The sequence below is a fragment of the Euprymna scolopes genome, chromosome 6 (assembly GCF_053919585.1).
Source record: "Euprymna scolopes isolate OS-2025 chromosome 6, ASM5391958v1, whole genome shotgun sequence".
NCBI lineage: Eukaryota > Metazoa > Mollusca > Cephalopoda > Sepiida > Sepiolidae > Euprymna > Euprymna scolopes.
Window position 1 is genome coordinate 158,095,805 of NC_136487.1, and position 20,738 is coordinate 158,116,542.

The window sequence follows — 20,738 nt, forward strand, 5'->3', positions numbered from 1 at the left end:
GATTGCCATTTTTGATTTCACATCGCGTTTTTCATTGAACCGTAAATCTGTTAAACGTTATTCTTCGACGATTCTTTAAAAATGTTTTGATTTTGTTTTAGATTAAAAATAAACTAGCAGAAACATCTGTCCACGATGGGTAAAAAAATAGTAAATGTTGTAACAAAATAATCGACATGATCCTCCAAAATGTAGGTCTCTTGTTTTCAGTCTTTTGAATAATTTGGGCTTTTAATTTTCAATATATCAGATCTTCAGAACTATTATACCTAAAACGATGACTTTTGCAAAATGAATTAATGAACATTCTTATAAATACCGTCGAAATCTAAGACACCCATAAAAAGAATATCCCAGATTACTTTTCACGAAGTTTAAATACTTGGAAGTTACTGATAAAGCCATTCCAGAATACCCCCTATGCTGACGCTATTACCGATTCTATTCTAAGTTCCCGATTAAGATACAATTACCGATTTTTTTTAAATTTCTAAATATAGAATTGATTTTTATTTATTGAAGAGTGGGGGGGGGAATTACCGTAAATACTATTTTTGCAAACGTAAAAATACGCTTTTGAGTGTGATTTATAGATTGTTTTTGATTGAAAATTACGTAGTTAAAGCGCCTGTCTAAGCTGGGTAATCTATGATATAAATCTCACCTGTTTGTTTAAATGTATGTATGTATGTATGTATGTATGTCTCGCAAAAGCCTGCAACAGAGGCGACAGATTTTTACGAGATCGATATCGTTTTGCACTCGACCTTTCGGATGACAAATATCGAAAAATTGGCTAAAGACATTAATTCCTTCACCCTCAACTGGGCACTTTTCTACAGGATGGGGTCGCTTTTTTCGCCGATATATTCGAAAGTCGTCGTCTCTTTTCGATTGATTAGTCTTAATTTAAACATTCGTCACTTCAGGTTTGACGATGGGCGTAATAGCAAAGACGCACGTTTGTTTGTTTTTTGCTTACAAGGTTCGAGTCTCGGTTTATCCTAATCTCATTTTTCACTTATCTAATGTTTTTCTTATTTACAGGAAAAAGGGACAGCCTGCCTGCCTACTATCACTTTTTTTTTTTTTTTTTTGCTCAACACACACCGCCTAACACCCAGGCCACGCCGGGCACCCAGGCTAGTACATTATGAATGGTGGAAGAAAGCAATGCTAATCCTCTAAAATAGAAGTTTCTTGTCCCTTGGTTATCCACGGATTAATTTAAAAAAACAAATGTATACGTAACACTGTTGTTGGTTTAAAAATATGCGATTTGTCGAGTAAGTTTTACTTGATATACACATTTTGTCACTAACTTTCCGTTCATTAACCGGCACGGATTATATTGCAAACATATGGTCTGATAAGGATATATATATATATATATATATATATATATATATATATATATATATATATATATATATATATATATATATATATAAAATAATGCACTTTACTCTTCTCCATAATGTGACGACGGTGTTTCTAAAAAATCTGACTCGAATTATAATTTTTGCATCTGCATAACTTTACGCTGCCATCTGTAAAAAACGAACCTCGTAATTTAAACTCTTTCATTTCTTGCCAAAATAGCTTGTGGTTTAATTAGGATTAAAAAATATATAAAACATATATTGCCAGCATGTGTACGACTTTTAACAGGTTTTGTATCTTTTGTGCCAGCCACCGCCTTTGGTCTTTTTATAATCTCTTTTTAGGGCTGCTGCTTAGTTGATATGTAAATTAACTACAAAACATTTGCATATTTTTTATTGATAATTGCTTATACCCGTTGAAACAAAGGATCCGACATGATCCTCCAGAATAAAAGTCTTTTGTCCCCCCCCTCATTTATAGATAAGTTAGGTTTTGGGTTTCACTATATCAGTATTTAGCGAGTCAAACTTCAAAACGGATATACCTAAAACGCAATTCAAGAATCTAAAGTAATGTTTTCAGAATGAGTCAATGAAACAAACATTCTCGGAAATACCTATACAGAAAATAGAAATTTTTAGTTAATTAGTTTTCACGTGATGTAAACACCCGCCAATTTCTGTCGACTAGTTATGCCACTATTCCATTATTTTTACGATTCCGATACAATTATCGATTTAGATTTTTTTAAATTTCTAAATAGTTTTTTTAAGGGTGGTGTATTTACTGTTAAAAATCTATATAACATATGTATATATATTCGGAAATGTAAAAATACACTTAAAGGGGAATGATCTATAAATTTTAGTTTTACTGGTTGTTTAAAATCAATAAATATTTTTAATTTCATAATTAATACGAGCCGTGGAAAATGAAGTTTTAAACAAAAAACTAAGAAATAGAAACAAATAAGAGTCGTTTTTTTGGCATAGGAGAATAGGTACAACTTTTACCGATTCTTATACCAGAAAATGTTCCGATTTCTGATTCCCGATTCCGATTAATCGTCCTAACATCACAGTGTTGACCCATTGACTAAAAACACTGTGGGTTTTGTAATTCTAATTGGCTTATATGTTGATTAAAAACAAGCCCAAAACTATATCGTCCCCCGACTGATGCCTTGAATTTTAAGAGAAAAATAAAAATTAGCCCCAAAAGTTGTGTTTTTCATCCCTAAACCACCCTGGGGCTCAATCTACAGAATTTTCCCAGGGTCAAATATTATATTTCCAGATGTTTATCCATGTGGTCATGCTTTTGGGTGATTTTCAGCAAAATCTCATGGTCGGAAAAGATTCTATGTCCCGGAAAATGCTATTGTTGGCCATTTTTGACCAACTTTTGATCCCCTGGGAACACAACCAGAATTTTCTCAGAGTTAAATAATACTTTTCCAGATGCATATCCATGTGATCTTGCTTTTGGGTAATTTTCAGCAAAATTTAATGATCGGAAAAAAATTCTATGTGATGAGTTTCTGTACAAAGCACATTTAAGAACAGTGTCAGACATAAATTACTGTTGTGTGAATTTGCAAAAGATAGGCTCAACCATTTCGGAACCTGTGAGGAAGGAACTCACACACACAGTGACTTTTATATAATAGTAGAGATGAAGATAAAATATCAAGGAAAACACCATGGTATATTATTTATAAATTATTTATAATCCCCCCTTTGTTAGAAATAATTTAGAAATAATGTCTCTTAGAATTTTACTTGATATTTTTATTGACTTTGTTAATTTTCTGTAAAAGTCAACTAAAACCTATACACGAGACTTTTAGTATATTAACTTTGATGCATTCACTCACTAGAAATAATCTTGCAAATGTCAGATTTCACATTTTAATATACTTTAATATAAATACGTATATGCTTTCATGGATCGAATACACACACACATCTATGTACGAAAGATATTGTAGACTTTTGTCAGGTATGTTGCATGAACACTAGTCCCTGATTCTCGCCTTATTGCATAAGCTACTTAAAACACTACTAGGAATCGAAGATAAATATGCAGAAGATTACATTGATATTTGTTTTCATGCGATGCGATGACCTGGGACATACTATTATCGAATTATCTATATATATAAAAGCGAAAATGTGTACATGTTTGTTTGTATGTATGTAGGTGTTTGTATGTCTCGCAAAAACTTTCGATACAGGCCACGGATTTTCACGAGATCGATATCATTTATAAGTTCCAACCTTCGCTCGACAAATATCGAAAAATTGGCCAAAAACATTAATTTCTTCACCGTAAAATCATCAGTTTTCTACAGGAAGGGGTCAGCAAAAACGGATCCCACAATACGTAATTCACTGCACCTTATCACAACAAAGTTCATACAAAACTTCAGCCAGAACAAGCCAGTAGTTTCCGAGAAAAATTGGACTGACAGACAAAAAGATAAGAGCAATATGATATAAATACCAGAAAACAGCATCTGGCGGGGAAGTAGTTTTGAAAATTTGACACATCCATTAAAAACAAAAACAAAACAAAAAACAAAACAAAACAACAAAAAAAAAACAGAAACAACAACAAAAACAACAGGAAACATATTATTATGTTGCTGATAAAGATTTTATTGGTCTTAAAAAACAAAGCAGTTTTGAATAGTTTAACATAAGCGATGTTTACCAATTCAAATATTGCAGCAAATTACCACATCTGAAATATTGAAATAAATTCATATAAATTATTTTTCAAAGTATAAAGACAAATTATTGTTAAATTCGATGAACTACAGATTAAATAATTTTTAATATCCATTAAAATGAATGACAGTTTTATAAAGAAAAATTGAATAACTAATAAGGATTTAAATCAAATAATTATAATTTTACAAAAAATGATAAAATCGATTTAAATCTACAAACCTTTTGTAGTGTAAAAAGACATGTTGTTTCTTTTTTATTTATATAAAGCTTTGATTCTCTTGATATCGTTTGGTCCAAGAGTTGTTTGGCCACTGTACCAACCGGCCATAATTTCGCCTTTCTTGTTGTCATGTCCTAATCCCAACGAATGACCACTTTCATGCAAGGTAATCGAAACAAGACTCAAACCTCTGCCATTTTTATATTTGTAAGTTTCATCATCATCAAAATGGATGTCACCCGCTGCGGGATGTTTGGAAGGGAAGAACGCATGTGCTAACACTCCCCCTTAAAGAAGACAAAAACATAGAAATGAAATAATAAGTATTGCATATAATATAAAAATATTAACGATTTTATTAGTCATTTCGAGATTAATGTAAGTTTTCTGATGAATTTATTTAAATATTAATATTATTTATCTAATTATTTATTTAAATAGTTAGAAATAAACCGAATGTTTTTTAGATAAATTTGTGGTCATAATAATTAACGATAAGCCAAAGATAATGAAAACAAAAGGCAGTTTGTAACGTACCACTTCCATCCATTGCATAGGGACAGCGTTTATGTTTTCCGGTCACAAACCTAAGTTCCATAATCGCAGTTCCGGAATCAATTTTCTTAAATTTCAAATTCGAAGGACCTTCCCACAGAGTCAATGCCTCTGCAATTGCAGCCCTGCAATGGGAATACAGTTTGAATTAAAAAATCAAGACAAACACATTTTGAATGTGTTTTCGCAAATTATTCATACATTGTTTTTCTCAAAAATAAAGGTTAAACTAATTACCTTGTGTCACTTTCACTTATGTCCTTTGTGTAAGTTGAAAGACTGTAGGTGATTTCTGAAACGTTCCATCTGGCTAAATAAGACGAAAATAAAAAGACAGTGTGAATAAAATATAATGTAGTTTAGTGTTTTAGAATTTTTTTATACGTTAAGTAAAATAAATGGAAAACTTAAAAATTGTCAAAGATTTCTGCTAAATACATTGATTTCATCGTTGAAGATTTTTTCAGAAAATCCTTCAAACTATTTATGCAACATCAACGTAGGGGGGCATTCGATACGTTAATAAGTTTTATACGGATCCACTTATAACACAAAGACAATTTTAATAAAAAGTAATGTTATAGTTTTGTGCTGTAGACTATTGTTTAGGTTAAGCAAAAAAAAAAAAAAAAAAATGGAATTTAACTTAAAATGTACTAAACATTAATACTGTAACCTTTCTCCTCTCTTCCATTTTCAAACTCATTCATGTTCTGCAAGGCAGGGAACAAAAACGATAAAGTCCACTATAAAACAACCAAACCAAACACTACAAACTAGCGACTGAAGATGCAAAGAACTGTAATAATAAACACCTTCTACAAAATAACTGGATGAAACGTAAATTTTATTTCCAAAATCACTGGATTCGATATTAAATAACAACAAAAAAAGATTGATATGCCGTAAAACAACCAAACCAAACTCTACAAATAAATATTTGATGATATAAAGAACTTGAAGCATTAAACTGTTTTCAAAATAACTGGATTCGACATTAAATACCCCAAATGGTTGATATGACGTAAAGCAAAATAACCAACCAAACTGACTGATAACTAGGGATGTGACAACAGCGTATTCTTTTAATTGTTTTGACTCTTCAGTATATATCCGTTAATATCTTATATGTTTTATGTAGACTGATGGGGTTCTCAGTTGATTGACCGTATCTTACTGTGTCGAATACATACTTGAGAGTAATAACAATGAAAAGAATATTCTGTTGTCACAGCCCTACTGATAATCTATAATATTAAATAATCGAGTTCTAATGATAGAATCCCTGTCTAACATCAAAGATAGCATTCCGTTAACTCAAGGTCCCCTATAAAACACGCTTTAGCAACAAAAAATATGACCGATAAACAGAAGAAATTCGACGGTGAAAAGAAAAAACAAAACAAAACAACAACACAATATTACTTACAACCCGACTTACAGTTTACAATTGTTTTTTTTCTTCAAGAATTCTCTCTCAGTTTGGTTAGTTCTTATTTTCTTTCTTTGAGACCGTATGATTTCCAGGTAACCATTTTTCTTTTTTTTTTAATTCATTTTTACTCTTTTTTAAAAACAGAAGGAGCTGGCCAATACGGCGCCAATGAATCTTCTGCAACGTTGTTCGGGAATCAACACATGTTGTGTCCAATTTCATTCGCAAAGGAGATCCAAACAAAGAATAGGAAATAACTCTAACCCGCTTGTTATTTATAGCAACAGCATTTATTTCCTTATTGGTACAGCCGTGACATCACCTACGTGATCTAGGACGTTACTCACGTCTTTCGCGAGATTTCCTACGAGATTGTTCTCTTTCGCTTTTTTATAGTCCTTTTCCCCACCGGTGACGCCACTTCGGCGTTTTGTTATACGAATGAAAAGAACGCAAAGTTATCTAATTTATAAAGATGATTTTGAATGTTCTGTTCACTTACCATTTTCTGGTCTGCCTACTACGATATCTTTCATTCCACAACGAGGTTTTAACATGAGTTCTCGAACTTCTTCGTTTACTTCTCCAGTCACTTCCAAACCGGCAAATTCCTGAAACAACCTGTAGAAAGAAATAAAAAATGGTGACGACTGTTTTATTAAAATATTCAATAAAAATAGTATGCATTTTATAATATGTATGTTGAGGATATAAAAAATATGTGTACAAAGAAGAAAGAAAGCGATTATGTCTTTATACATGTATATACATCGTTGTTGATTCTTTAGACTGCAAGAATTATGGTCAAGTATGTATTAGGTTGACGCGAAAGTTCTTGCGGAATTTTAAATTTGGATTTCCAATGATGTACTTTTAAATATGTTTTTGTGATAAAACCTTTACTTTATATATAATTTTTAAGAGTGTTTTTCGCTCTATCTAATCGTTTAAATTACAATTGTTTTCAGAACGTTTCAATTCAAGCTAGGCTGAAAAGCTGCTGAAACAGCTCGCGATATAAATGAAGCATTTAGCCCAGGAACCGTTACTGAACGTAAATAGCGAGATATCTGTTTATTGAAAAAGGAATGTGATAATGCAACTTTGTTTCTGTTAATGAAATGAAATTAAAATAAGGAACCTAGATTCGAACAATAGAAAATGTTAAACATATTTGTAAAGTGGGTTAGGAAAATTAGGTTAGAGACAAATCACTCGTTTCTTAGAAACGGAGGCATGTCAGGCCACAAGTCCGAGATGCACGTGTTTGGTCACGCAATGACGTCATGAGTTCTCAATAGAGAGATTTAGGTCAGTAAGTCAGTCATTAATAAGCTTCAGGAGAGAAGAGAGAAGTCAGAGACAGAGCTGACATCGAACCTTGGAAGCGAAGGGGAGAAGAAAGAAATCATGTAGAGACTTTGAATTCCTTGATACAAAGCCATTGACCGGTCGAATGGAATAAACGAACAACTTCATAATTTTGCATCTGCGCCTTCATGTTATGTTATTCAACAGAAAGGTATTGTGAATTTATAAGAACTTTATGAAAATCATCATCTCAGAAATAGGTAAAGAAATATATGTGTCAATGTTTATAGAAACACTCTCGAAACTGTCAGAACTGTCAAAAGTATAAATGTCAAACACACTATCAGTCTCTCGGTCTATCTATCTATATCTTCTATCCATCCCTATTAAAATGTACCCTGTCCCTCTTTATATATGTACCCTGTCTCTACTCAAATACGAACAGTCAACAACATATTACGTAACACGACAACAATAACAAAAAAGCCGTTATTAATATCATATTCCCTGACTTCTCGCAAAAAGAACGACCCGTTTCTCGAAATAATTATGATTTGCGATAAAAAGTAGGGTCTTTCCACAACCAGCGACGCTCAGCTCAGTGGTTAGACGGCGACGAAGCTCCACAACACTTCCCGAAGACAGAATTGATCCCAAAAAGGTCTTATTCATTACAGTTTTTCAATGCAAGCGAAATCATTATGGCGGTAAACTACTGTCAACAAATGGATAAAATGCACCAGAAAGTTCGACAACAACACCCAGCATTAGTCGACAGAAAAGGCCCAATTCTCCTCCACGACAATGTCCGAACGTACGTTTCTAAATCGACCCTGCAGAAGTTAAACAAACAGAGCTATGAAACTTTGTCTCAGTCGCCATTCTCCCAAGACTTATCACCACCTGACTTCCACCGTTTCAAGAATCGCGACAACTTTCTGTATGAGAAATGCTTCAAAACCTAAGCGATATCAAAAACGCTTTCAGGTGCTTTATCGAAACTAAAACCCAAGATTTTAACGTTACTGGCATAAGTAAACTTATTTTGTGTTGGCAAAAGTGTGTTGATTCTAATTGCGATCATCTCGATGAATAAACTTCCCTTGGAGCCGAGATATGTTCATCTGCATTTAAAATTAAATAAAAAACGCCAAAACTTTCTTGTCAACGTGACAATAATGTAACTTACAATTCCACATAAAAAAAGTTATGCTAAAATACAATGTATAATAACAAGTTATGCTTAAATATTATGTATTATAAAAAGTGATTTTCAGATATTATGTATAATAAAAAGTTATGCTAAAATATTATGTATAATAAACAGTTATGCTCAAATATAATGCGTAATAAAAAGTTATGCTTAAATATTATGTATAATAAAAAGTTATACTAAAATATTATGTATAATAAAAAGTTATGCACAAACATGTATAATAAAAAGTGATGCTAAAATATGTATAATAAAAAGTTATGCTTAAATAATATGTATAATAAAAAGTTATGCTTAAATAATTTCTGTATTTTTGAATTTTTGTAGTGGAATATTTTGCGTTACACCGTCAAGGGAGATAATAAAATCTTAGCAAATCATTTCTTCTTTAAAATACATTATTGAAATCTTCAGTGATAGAGCATTCGACTACAGATCGAATGATCTCCTATTCAAGTCTGGGCGCACCTCAATATTTTTTTTCTTTTGTTATTCATGATACGGTAAAAAAGAGTTACTATTTAAAATCGCCGCATTATTATTCAATGACATTCATCGTCAAACTGAAATATCAGTGGACGTGATATTGTAAACAAACAGAGACGGAATTTGATGAACGACATTATCATTATTATTTATTTATTTATTTGCGAATTAGTCCAATCGAGCAAACTATTCCTTGTAATCTATAATAATCAATAGAGGATTGATTCTATAATAATACATACACAATCTGCATAAATTAAAATATCATATTTAAGCTTCTTTGTTAGAACTGCACGCCTGTGGAACTCTGTTCCGTCTGCCTGCTTTCCACCGGACTACAACTTGAATGTCTTCAAGTCCAATGTCAACAAATTCCTAATGAACCGCCCCCTTAAGTAAACATTTCATCAAATCTCCACACTAACGTAATGTACTTGCAATAACCCTTATCCCTGAGTTGCTTCCGGGCCTTGATAAGTGGTGATCACTGTGTAAAAAAAAAATACTAAAAAGTTATGCTCAAATATTATGTATAATAAAAAGTTTTGCTCAAATATTATGTATAATAAAAAGTTTAAAAATCTGATTAATACATTATATGCATAAGTCAGTCATATATATAAAAAGTGATCCTATTTTCCGAGGAATGGTCTCTACCAAACGTCTGTCAATTTTTCGTCTACACACTTGAAACTTGATAGGGGATTTGGACATGTGGAGCAAATCTGGTTTAGTTTTTAACCAGTAAAAATACTTGTAAAGGGACCAAAATAATAATAATAAAAAAATCCTGGAACTTTATGGGCGTAAATCTAGTTAAAGAGCTGTTCGACGCATTTTTAAATATATTTTTTATTGGTTGAACAATGTAACTTAAAAAAAAAACATTTTATAGCTCAGATTGTAGCGAATAAGGTAAGATAGTTATACGTTCTAGTTTCGATTCTTGTTTATGGTACCCAAGTCATATTTCTTTTTATCTTTGGAAATCACTACTATATATTAGATACAATATAATAATCGATAGAGAATTTACTCTATGATAATAGATACGGAATTCGCTTGAATAAAAATATCATATTTAAGCGTATTTTTGGACAGGACAATGCCAGACAGCATGCTAGTATTAAACAAAACCCACTTATCGTTCTGATGTGTGTACTAATTTTATTTCAGTTTGTAAACCAATGTGAACGACTCAGACATCAAAAATCTTCATCACAATGAGTGAACCGGAAATAATCTTTTTAAGTGCAAATCGAATGTATGGGCTGGTCACGTTAAAATGTTGGATGATTCGTTCACAGAACTAATTGATTGGTCGCATCTTATGACAGTCACAATGTTGGCGTCTGTTTACATCACGCAACTTTTAAACGTAGAAACGTGGAATTTATGAATCATTCTGATCTTTTGGTGTCTATTTTTCTTACTCGTTGTTTGCTGAATTAATGATCAAAAATATTGATAAAAGCTACGAAATAAGTGGAATGCTATAGAAAAAAACAAAACATTTATTTACTACGAAATTCGAAGCACAGAAATGTAACGTTAGATATTAGAATTGAGAGCGAACATTTATCCACACGGCAAACGCTCAGAAATTGTTTGTGCGTTGTGTGTAAGAGGAGAAGAGAGAGAAAGAAAAGGAGAAGAGAGAGAGAGAGAGAGAGAGAGAGAGAGAGAGAGAAAGAGTAAGATATGAAACTGTGTTCGTTTTGAATGACTTACTTGATAGCGTCTGTTCTGCGTTCGGCATAATCGACTGAGCGTTCGTTCACATCGTTCATGTAACCATATTTACGAAGATATTCCTATCAGAAAAAAAAGCAAAAACAATTTCAATTATGAAAGAAAGTTAATTACTAGGCCACTTGGAACATCGTTTACATGATTTAAACTTTAAATAAAATCTCATAAATAATAATATTAATTTATTGGTCAAATGTAGTATAGTCTTATAAAGAGAGAAAGAGGTTATTTTAACGTAAATATATAGATGTGAACGGAACAGAATGTAAGTTGGCTTGAATGATATCTAGATAGATATTTTAAAATACAAATATATTATATACTAGACTATCCATGGCTCATCAGGTCACCAACACTACCACTATATTATTATATTTAAACTTGGACTTCAATTGAAAATCATAAACTGACATATTTGTTATGACAGTTTCCTTGCATAACTGAGAATACTAATCTCTTTTATATTGTCTTTATAATAATAATAATAATAATAATAATAATAATAATAATAATAATAATAATAATAATAATAATAACTAGCGGGACCTGTGGAAATTCCATAGCAGCATTTTTCATATGTAATATATTGTTGCTGGGCATGCTGTGAGCGTTCTGTTCAGCATGAATGCAAGCACAATCATATTATTCTAGTTTTTTTTATTAAAACTGTACTGCCCCCTTACTAAAATAATAACTTTGAGATATTTCCTGGACTGATTATTTCATTACAAACACACCGGTCAATTAAGTCATATTTTATTATTTTTCATAATTATTGAATATGTTACTATGTTCGACAATAATTTTGCATAATTTCAACCCACATTATCGCCTCTCCTTTTACTAAAATAGTACATTTGATATATTGTATCGACTGATTATTTTATAAAAAACACACAACTATTAATTAACTCACATTTCATCATTTTTAATAATTCTTGGATATGGTTCTAATTTTGACGATAACTTTTCATCATTTAAACTCACCATATCGCACACCTTACTAAAATAATAACTTTGATATATTTTCTAGGCTGATTATTTCATTACAAACACACACATCAATCAACTCACATTTCATTGTTTTTCGTAATTCTTGGATATGTTACTAATTTCGACAATATTTTTTTTATAATTTAAACCAACGTTGTCGGCCAACCTTACTAAAATAATAACTTTGATATATTTGCTGGGCTGATTATTTCATTACAAACACACTAATCAATTAACCCCCAATTCATCATTTTTCATAATTCTTGGGTATGTTACTAATTTCGACAATCATTTTTCATAATTTATACCCATATTATCGCCCCCTCTTAATAAAATAATACCTTTGGAATATTGTCTGGGCTTATTATTTTAATAAAATAAACACACTAATGCATGAAATCACATTTAATCATTTTTCATAATTCTTGGATATGTTACTTATTTCGACAATCATTTTTCATAATTTTAACCCACATTTTCGCCCTTCCTTCTTTACTAAATAATAACTTTGATATATTGTCTAGTCTGATTATTTCCTTACAAACACACCAATCAATTAACTAATATTTCATCATTTTTTTCGTAATTCTTGGATATTTTACTAATTTCAACAATAATTTTTCATAATTTAAGCCCTCCTTATCTTCTTCCCCTTTACTTATATAATAAGTTTGATATATTGGCTAGGCTGATTATTTTATTATAAACACACCAATCAATTAAATCACATTTCGTTATTTTTCGTCATTATTGGAAATCTTACTAATTTGACAATAATTTATAATTTAAACACACCTCGTCGCCGTCTCTTACTAAAAAATTACTTTGATATATTTTCTGGGTTGATTATTTCATTAAAAACACAACTATTAATTAACTCACACTTCATAATTTTTCTTTATTCTTTGATATGTTACTCATTTCGACAATTATTATTAATATTTTAACCCACATTATCAACCACTCACTACAAACCTTATAACTTTGATATATTATCTGGGATGATTATTTCATTTCAAACATACCAATCAATTAACTCACATTTCGTCATTTTTCATAATTTTTGCATATGTTACTTATGTCGACAATCATTTTAACCCACGTCATCGCCCCACTTACTAAAATGATAACTTTGATATATTGTCTGGTCTGATTATTTCATTGCAAACACACTAATGCATTAAATAACATATTATCATTTTTCATAATTCTTGGATATGTTAATAATTTTGACAATTTTTTCATAATTTAAATCATCCTTATCGCCCTCTCTTACTTACATTATTACTTTGATATATTTCCTGGGTTGATTATTGTATTATAAACACACAATCGATTACCTCACATTTAATTTTTGTTCATAATCCTGGATATGTTACTTAAATAATAACTTCGATATATTGCCTCGAGTGATTATTTCATTACAAACAAATCAATAAATTCTGGGTATTCTCATAGTATATATGTTTCACCTATCTTATCCAATCCCGGGTGCCGCCACATATTCTGCTGATATATATCGTTCACCTATCTCATTCGATCCCGGACGACGCTGATTATTTTGCTACTATATGTTTTCCACATATCTCATTCAATACTGGGCGACGCTTTCTGATAGTATACATTTGCACATCTTATTCAATCCCTGGACTGACTTCATGTTCGCCACCCCACTGTTGAAAATATACATTAAATAAAGTAATATTTTAATCGTAAACTGTTTCAGCCATTTTCGGGACCGACTTTATATCCCAAACCCACTGCTAAAAATATACATGAAATAATGTAATGTCTAAATAGTAACCTTTTTTAGCCATTTCCGGGACCGACTTTATATTCCCAACCAACTGCTAAAAATATACATGAAATAATGTAATGTCTAAATAGTAAACTGTTTCAGCCATTTCCGGAACCGATTTTATATCCCAAACCCACTGCTAAAAATATACATGAAATAATGTAATGTCTAAATAGTAAACTGTTTAAGCCATTTCCGGGACCGACCTTATATCCCAAGCCCACTGCTAAAAATATACATGAAATTATGCAATGTCTATATAGTTAACTGTTTACACCATTTCCGGGACCGACTTTATATCCCCAACCCACTGCTAAAAATATACATGAAATAATTTAATGTCTATATAGTAAACTGTTTACACCATTTCCGGGACCGACTTTATATCCCAAACCCACTGCTAAAAATATACATGAAATAATGTAATGTCTAAATAGTAAACTGCTTCAGCCATTTCTAGAACTGACTTATAATCCCCACCCTTCTGTTGAAAATATACATGAAATAAAGTAATATATATATCGTAAACCTTTTCAGCCATTTCCGGGACCGACTGTTTATCTTCCATCCTACTGTTAAAAATATACATTAAAGTAATGTCCAAAACGTAAATGGTTGCAGCCATTTCCGGAACCGACTTCATATTTTCCACCCCAATGTTTAAAATATACATTAAATAAATAATGTGTAATGCGTAAACGGTTTCACCCATTTTCGGGACTGATTTAATATCCTCCACCCCACTGTTAAAAATATACATGAAATAAAGTAATGTTTAAATCATAACATGTTTCAGCAGCTTTTCAAAAGTAATGCATAAAAACATTAACACGGTTAGGGATTAGGTAACCATTGTCTCAACATGAATTTCTGAGTGTAGTATCAGTTTCAGCATTCCAGTGACTTAAATCCCCCCTTTTTTGGTCTTAGTTAATGGAGGAGAAATCCTTCATTACTGATACAATTCTTATTTTTGTAATTGACCAGAGATCCCCTTTTGGGGAGCCGGTTTCCCCCTAAATTGTTAACCAACCTCATGTCCAATTCCGCCCTTGTGGGGAGGTAAGTAAACAAAAAAAAAAAAAAAAAAGAAGAACGGACATTTTCCAGGTCAATTTATAATTAATCAGGAGTAACACTTCCAGGGCATTTTGTAATTAAATCAGAAATAACTTTTTCAGTTTTTTTATATTAAAACTTTGTTACTGATATAATGGACTGATCCAACACCTCTCAAATGAATGGACTGTTACGTCTATAAAAAGACAAGCAAACTCTCCTCACGTGGGAGACAGAATTTAGTACTAAGCTGTCAATGGACGCTTAGAAATGTGTGTACCTTTTTACCTAAATAAACCCTTTCTGTACAACCCCCAGTAATGACTTGTTATTTATATAATCTACGATATAACAGTTACATTAAATGTAGTACCTATTCACAATGCCTCCCCACGGGACAGATTTAGACACCAGGGTCGTTTTTTTTTGACGTGGAGAAAACATTGTCTTAGTCGTAAAGGATTTCTCTTCCACTGAGAGAGAATAAATTGAAATGTAGCACCTGCAGAACAGATGCTACACTTTGATCTTAGCCGAAAGGCCAAGAAAGACAAATCATTTTTATTAGTTTTGCCTCAACAGCGACACCAATTTTTTTTTTTGACACTTCCTTTTTAGGGGTGCACAGCATGATAACAGACGGAGCGATAAGCGTAATAATATAATGATAATAATAATAATTATTATTATTATAATATAGAAGTATTATTATTATTATTATTATTATTATTATTATTATTATTATTATTATTATTATTATTATTATGATGATGATGATGATGATGATGATGATGATGAAAAGAGGAGTAAAGGTTTATTCGAATGGAATAAGTGCTGCCAAATGGAGAAATCATGAAAGAAATAGAAGATACAGAATATAAGTATTTAGACGTGTTGAACAGAAAAATGAAAGAAAAAGTCAGGAAGGAGTATCTTAGAAGAGTGAAACTACTGGCAAAGTCGAAGCTGTATGGAGGAAATCTAATGAAAGCAGTAAATGCATGGGCAGTCAGTGTTTTGAGATACAGTGCGGGAATTTTAGAATGGTCTGACAAGGATTTGCATGCCATGGATATCAAAACAAGAAAAGTTTTAGCAATGTTTGGTATATTTCACATTCGAAGTAGCGTAGCAAGGTTGTATCAAAAGAGGAAAGATGGTGGGAGAGGATTGAAAAGTGTAAAAGATTGTGTTAGAACCGAGGAGATGTCGTTGAAGGACCATGTGGTTAGAAGTGGGGGGTGGATGCTTAAGGTTGTGGCCAATGAAGTGGAGGTATGTGAGACCAAGGCTGATTATGTGAAACGTATGGATAGAGAAAGGGCAGAGAAACTGGCTAGGAAGAAAATGCATGAAAGGTTCTTCCAGGATATAGCAGAAGTGGCTGATGAAAGATCATGGCAATGGCTTAGAGCTGGGTACTAAGAGTACTGAAGCTTTTGTTTGTGCAGCACAAGAGCAGGCATTAGGAACACGATTGTTAAAAAAAGTGGTTCTAGGAGAGTAAATTGCTGCAGATTGCCGGATTTGTGGTAAGACCTCAGAATCAATTGCGTACCTTGCAGCAGGGTGTAATGGACTGGTCCAGAGAGAGTACCGCAAAAGACACGATCGCATGGGACTCCGGATATATTGGGAGGTGTGTAAGAGGATTGGGGTGAAGTGTGCTGGAAAATGGTTTGAGGAGGTGTCTGATGAAGTGAGAACAAGTGAGGATGGCAAGGTAGAGGTATGGTGGGACAAAAGTGTCATAACGACCAAGCAATTGGAACATAATCGTCCGGATTTGGTCGTCATTGACAAGGTCTAAAAAAAGTGGCAGATTGTAGACTTCTCAGTACCCTGGGACAGGAATGTGAGAGAGAAGTAGAATGAGAAGTGGAGCAATTATGCTCCATTGGCCTTGGAGATAAAGCGTATACACGGGGTTAAAACACAAATAATCCCGGTCGTAGTTGGTACACTAGGAGTAATATCAAGTCGTCTGGAAGGACAATTGAAAAAAAAACTACAAATCACCGATGTTTTAGGCGGCCTTCAAACCTCTGCAATTATAGGTACCACCAACATCCTTAGGAAAACCATTGATCTTTGAAGCTCCTGGTTTAAAGGGGAATCCTCTGGAAATGAATTCCATCCCTTTCAAGAGAGACGTTCATAAGCGAAATCAGAATTATTATTATTATTATTATTATTATTATTATTATTATTATTATTATTAGTTTTTTTTTTTTAAATTTTTATTTTTTATTTTTAATACATAGATTTATTTTGCCATCCAATTTATATTCGTAAGCCGCATATAGGTGGATGGCACTCAGCGGAGTACAAAATCGACTTTAAAACTTCGATACGTTGCTAGTCTTTCTCTGCTCTTTCATTATTTTATGGTAAGTGTTCAATTGTTTTCCCCTGTAAAAATTTACAACAAAAGCTCATCTAACCACAACTAATGTCAATAATTTCCATTTCTCAATCTGTGTACCGAAAACTAAACGGGGCGTCCATGAACAGAGTGTCTTCCATAGGACCACCTATATGTGGAAAACAATACCGCGAGACTGCCCCCAAACTGAATACAATATATTTGTTTTCAACTCCAATAAATTATTGTTGACCCATCCTCTTAAATAATAAAATTCTGCATCATTTTATTCATCGTTATCAATTATTATGGCGTTATCTCACCGTTTACCTGATAGACTCATAAACTCTTATCCTCAAGTGGCTATTGGGACTTGATAAATGATGACTGTTTCGTGAAAAATGTAACTTAAATAGCGACATTGAAAAAAAAAAATAGAGTTATACTTTCTTTAGATGCTCACATCATAGCAAACTAGCTGGACACCTGGCGTTGCCTGGTCGTACAATACGCTTTTTTTTTACACAGTGTTCACCACTTATCAATACCCGGAAGCCACTCAGGGATAAGGGTTATTGCAAGTACATTACGTTAGTGTGGAGATTTGATGAAGTGTTTACTTAAGGGGGCGGTTCATTAGGAATTTGTTAACATTGAACTTGAAGACATTCAAGTTGTAGTCCGGTGGAAAGCAGGCAGACGGAACAGAGTTCCACAGGCGTGCGGTTCTAACAAAGAAGCTTAAATATGATATTTTAATTTATGCAGATTGCGTATGTATTATTATAGAATCAATCCTCTATTGATTATTATAGATTACAAGGAATAGTTTGCTCAATTGGACTAATTCGCAAATAAATAAATAAATAAATAATAATGATAATGTCGTTCATCAAATTCTGTCTCTGTTTGGTTACAATATCACGTCCGCTGATATTTCAGTTTGACGATGAATATCATTGAATAATAATGCGGCGATTTTAAATAGTAACTCTTTTTTTTACCGTATCATGAATAACAAAAGAAAAAAAAATATTGAGGTGCGCCCAGACTTGAATAGGAGATACGTTCTGAGATTACAGTTAGGATGTCTGCTGTTGAACGGGCTTGTCTAAATCCATATTGTTGGTCAGTCAGAAGTTTAGCATCTGTAAGATGATGGACTAGAGCTTGGTTAATTATTGTATCAAATATTTTGGCGAAAAGTGGGAGGAGGCTAATGGGGCGATAATTTACTGGGTCAGTTCTTTCGCCAGAATTCTTGAAAACTGGTACTACAGAAGCAGTTTTCTAGCCGGCAGGAAAGCAAGATTCATTAAGGCATTTGTTGTAAAGTTTGGAGAGAACTGGAGCTACTTCGGCGGAGCACTTTTTTAATAGCACAGCCGGGATGAGACAGGTCCACATGTTTTTGAAGTGTCAAGATTTTTTATGATAGCATGCACCTAAGAAGGGATAATTTTCAGATCGTCTAGTGTGGCGTCTGTCCGCAAATGAAAGTCAGGGAGGGGGTGGTTGGCAGGGTCCAGTGTGGAGTTGGAGGCAAACCGACTGGCAAGCATGTTAGCCTTCTCAGTTGCAGAGCAAACACCCTCATGATTGTTGGTTAGTGGGGGAATTGTTGATTGCCCATTATTTCCTACACTGTTGTAGATTTTCCAGAAGTCGCGGGTCCCTAATTTATGTGCTTCGATGCGTTTTTTGGTGGTTTTAGTAAATTCTCTCTTAGGTGTCGCTATTTCTTTCTGATAGTTACTTCTGGCTTCTATATACTCTTGCCTGTTTAAACTGGACTTATGTCGGTTAAATCTGCGGTACGCCTGCTGCTTTTGCGTAATGGCGGCTGCATAAGTCGAAGGAGAGTAGGGTTTGCTATAAAATTTCCGTGTGGGAACATGTGCTTCAATTGCTGTTTTGAACCATTCATTTGCACACTGTTCAGCAGGAAGTGAAAAGATGAGATCCATGATGGCTTCCCAGACAACCTTTTTTTATAATAACTCGTTGTTTTGAGCAGTGGCTCTTCAGTTTTGGCTCTAAAGTTTAGGGCTATTTCAACTATTACCACTGCATGATCGCAGTTCCCAAGTGGGCTGTGGGCATTAATTACACAGTCATCGGGAACTGTGGTCAGAAACAGATCTAGAAGTGATGCGTGTTGTTCTTGCTGGTCTGCGAAACGGGTTGGAAACGTAACCCTTTGTGATAGGGAATGAGATATAGAGAAGTTATATGTAGTCATACCAGCTGCGTCTGTGTGAGTAGAAAATCCAAGCCAGTTTCTGTGGTGGACATTGAAGTCACCAAACACATACACTTGTGCGATAGTGTCGAGGGAAAGTGCTGTATGTATGCTATCAGAGACTTTGTTTATTAGGGTACAGTCCTGGGTCGAGGGAGAGCGGTAGAGAAAATGAAAGTAGTTAATGATATGTTGCATGTTAAGTCTAAAGCACATAAAGGCTTGATCGTCCGATTCTAGTTTAGTTTCTCTAGTCAAGGGGAGGGTGTTTCGAATATATACTCAAAGCCCGTGCATATGTCTGTCAGAGTCCTTACGGCAGAGTGGGATATATCCAGGCATGTGAAAGTAGTTAAAGCTTGGTTTTAAAGGTGCTAACACTAACATGCCAATTTTAAGAAATGTCCGGGCCAGCCTAGATATCGCTTTGAGATTATTAACGATACCATCTGTTAGTGCGGTTTCGGACTTTTTTATTGATAGTTCGATCGCTTCATTTGATGCCTAGGATCGTTTTGGAAATCAAACGCGTCTTCCTTTCTTGGCTAATTTTGAGATGCCAAGTTTCACTTGAAAATGACTGCAGTGTGCAAATACGACATCTATTTTTCTATCTTTTAAATGATAATTTGAAATTGTGAAATAGAGTTTATTAAGCCTAAACATTGTTTATATTTCGTAATTTAATGCAATAATATTTAAAGCTTAATTATGACAGACCAATCTAAAGCTTGACAGACTAATAGAGTACGCATCTAAAAGATACCAGATATGGAAATGCTTAGTATTTGTCTTCATACCCTCTCTCGTCATGCAAAAATTACAAATCTCATTTGTGTTCAATTCTACTCTAGTAGGAAAAAGCGAAATTAAGAATAAAAAAATTCACTCACGTCAACATTTAACTCGTATGAACTTGGTGTTATCTCCTGTTCAGCGCTGCCAGGAGTTACATATTGTGATGCGGGATTTGCAGCCACCACGGACCAAGTAAGAAGAACCACAAACAATGTCAACATTTTCCCCTTTGTTCCCGGTGCTTTCGAAGATAGTTCTTCAATGGAATGATGTCTTTGTCATCAAATCTGGCTTCTATTTATATACAGTGTTTTGAATAGACATTCTTGTAGCAGCTGGACATTGAAAAGATAATGACGTCATATCTCCATTTCATCTTCATTTTTCATA

At 33.2% G+C, this 20,738-nt stretch overlaps 1 protein-coding gene across 3 annotated transcripts in view; it reads right to left on the bottom strand.

Annotated features, from left to right (window-relative positions):
• Window positions 1-4,025: 4,025 nt before the first annotated feature.
• Window positions 4,026-20,738, bottom strand: part of LOC145278088 (interstitial collagenase-like) — a 295,194-nt gene continuing 278,481 nt past the window's right edge. For 2 of the 3 annotated variants that reach the window (XM_080130353.1, XM_080130354.1), the window contains 6 exons: window positions 11,073-11,155; window positions 6,834-6,952; window positions 5,134-5,206; window positions 4,879-5,021; window positions 4,341-4,628; window positions 4,026-4,131 (listed from right to left, as the gene is read on the bottom strand). In XM_080130353.1, coding sequence (XP_079986479.1) covers window positions 4,375-4,628; window positions 4,879-5,021; window positions 5,134-5,206; window positions 6,834-6,952; window positions 11,073-11,155 — 672 coding nt within the window. In that variant the 3' untranslated portion in view covers window positions 4,026-4,131; window positions 4,341-4,374. Of the gene's footprint in view, window positions 4,132-4,340; window positions 4,629-4,878; window positions 5,022-5,133; window positions 5,207-6,833; window positions 6,953-11,072; window positions 11,156-20,443; window positions 20,593-20,738 lie in introns of those variants that run through there. The other variant, XM_080130352.1, reaches the window with a different exon arrangement.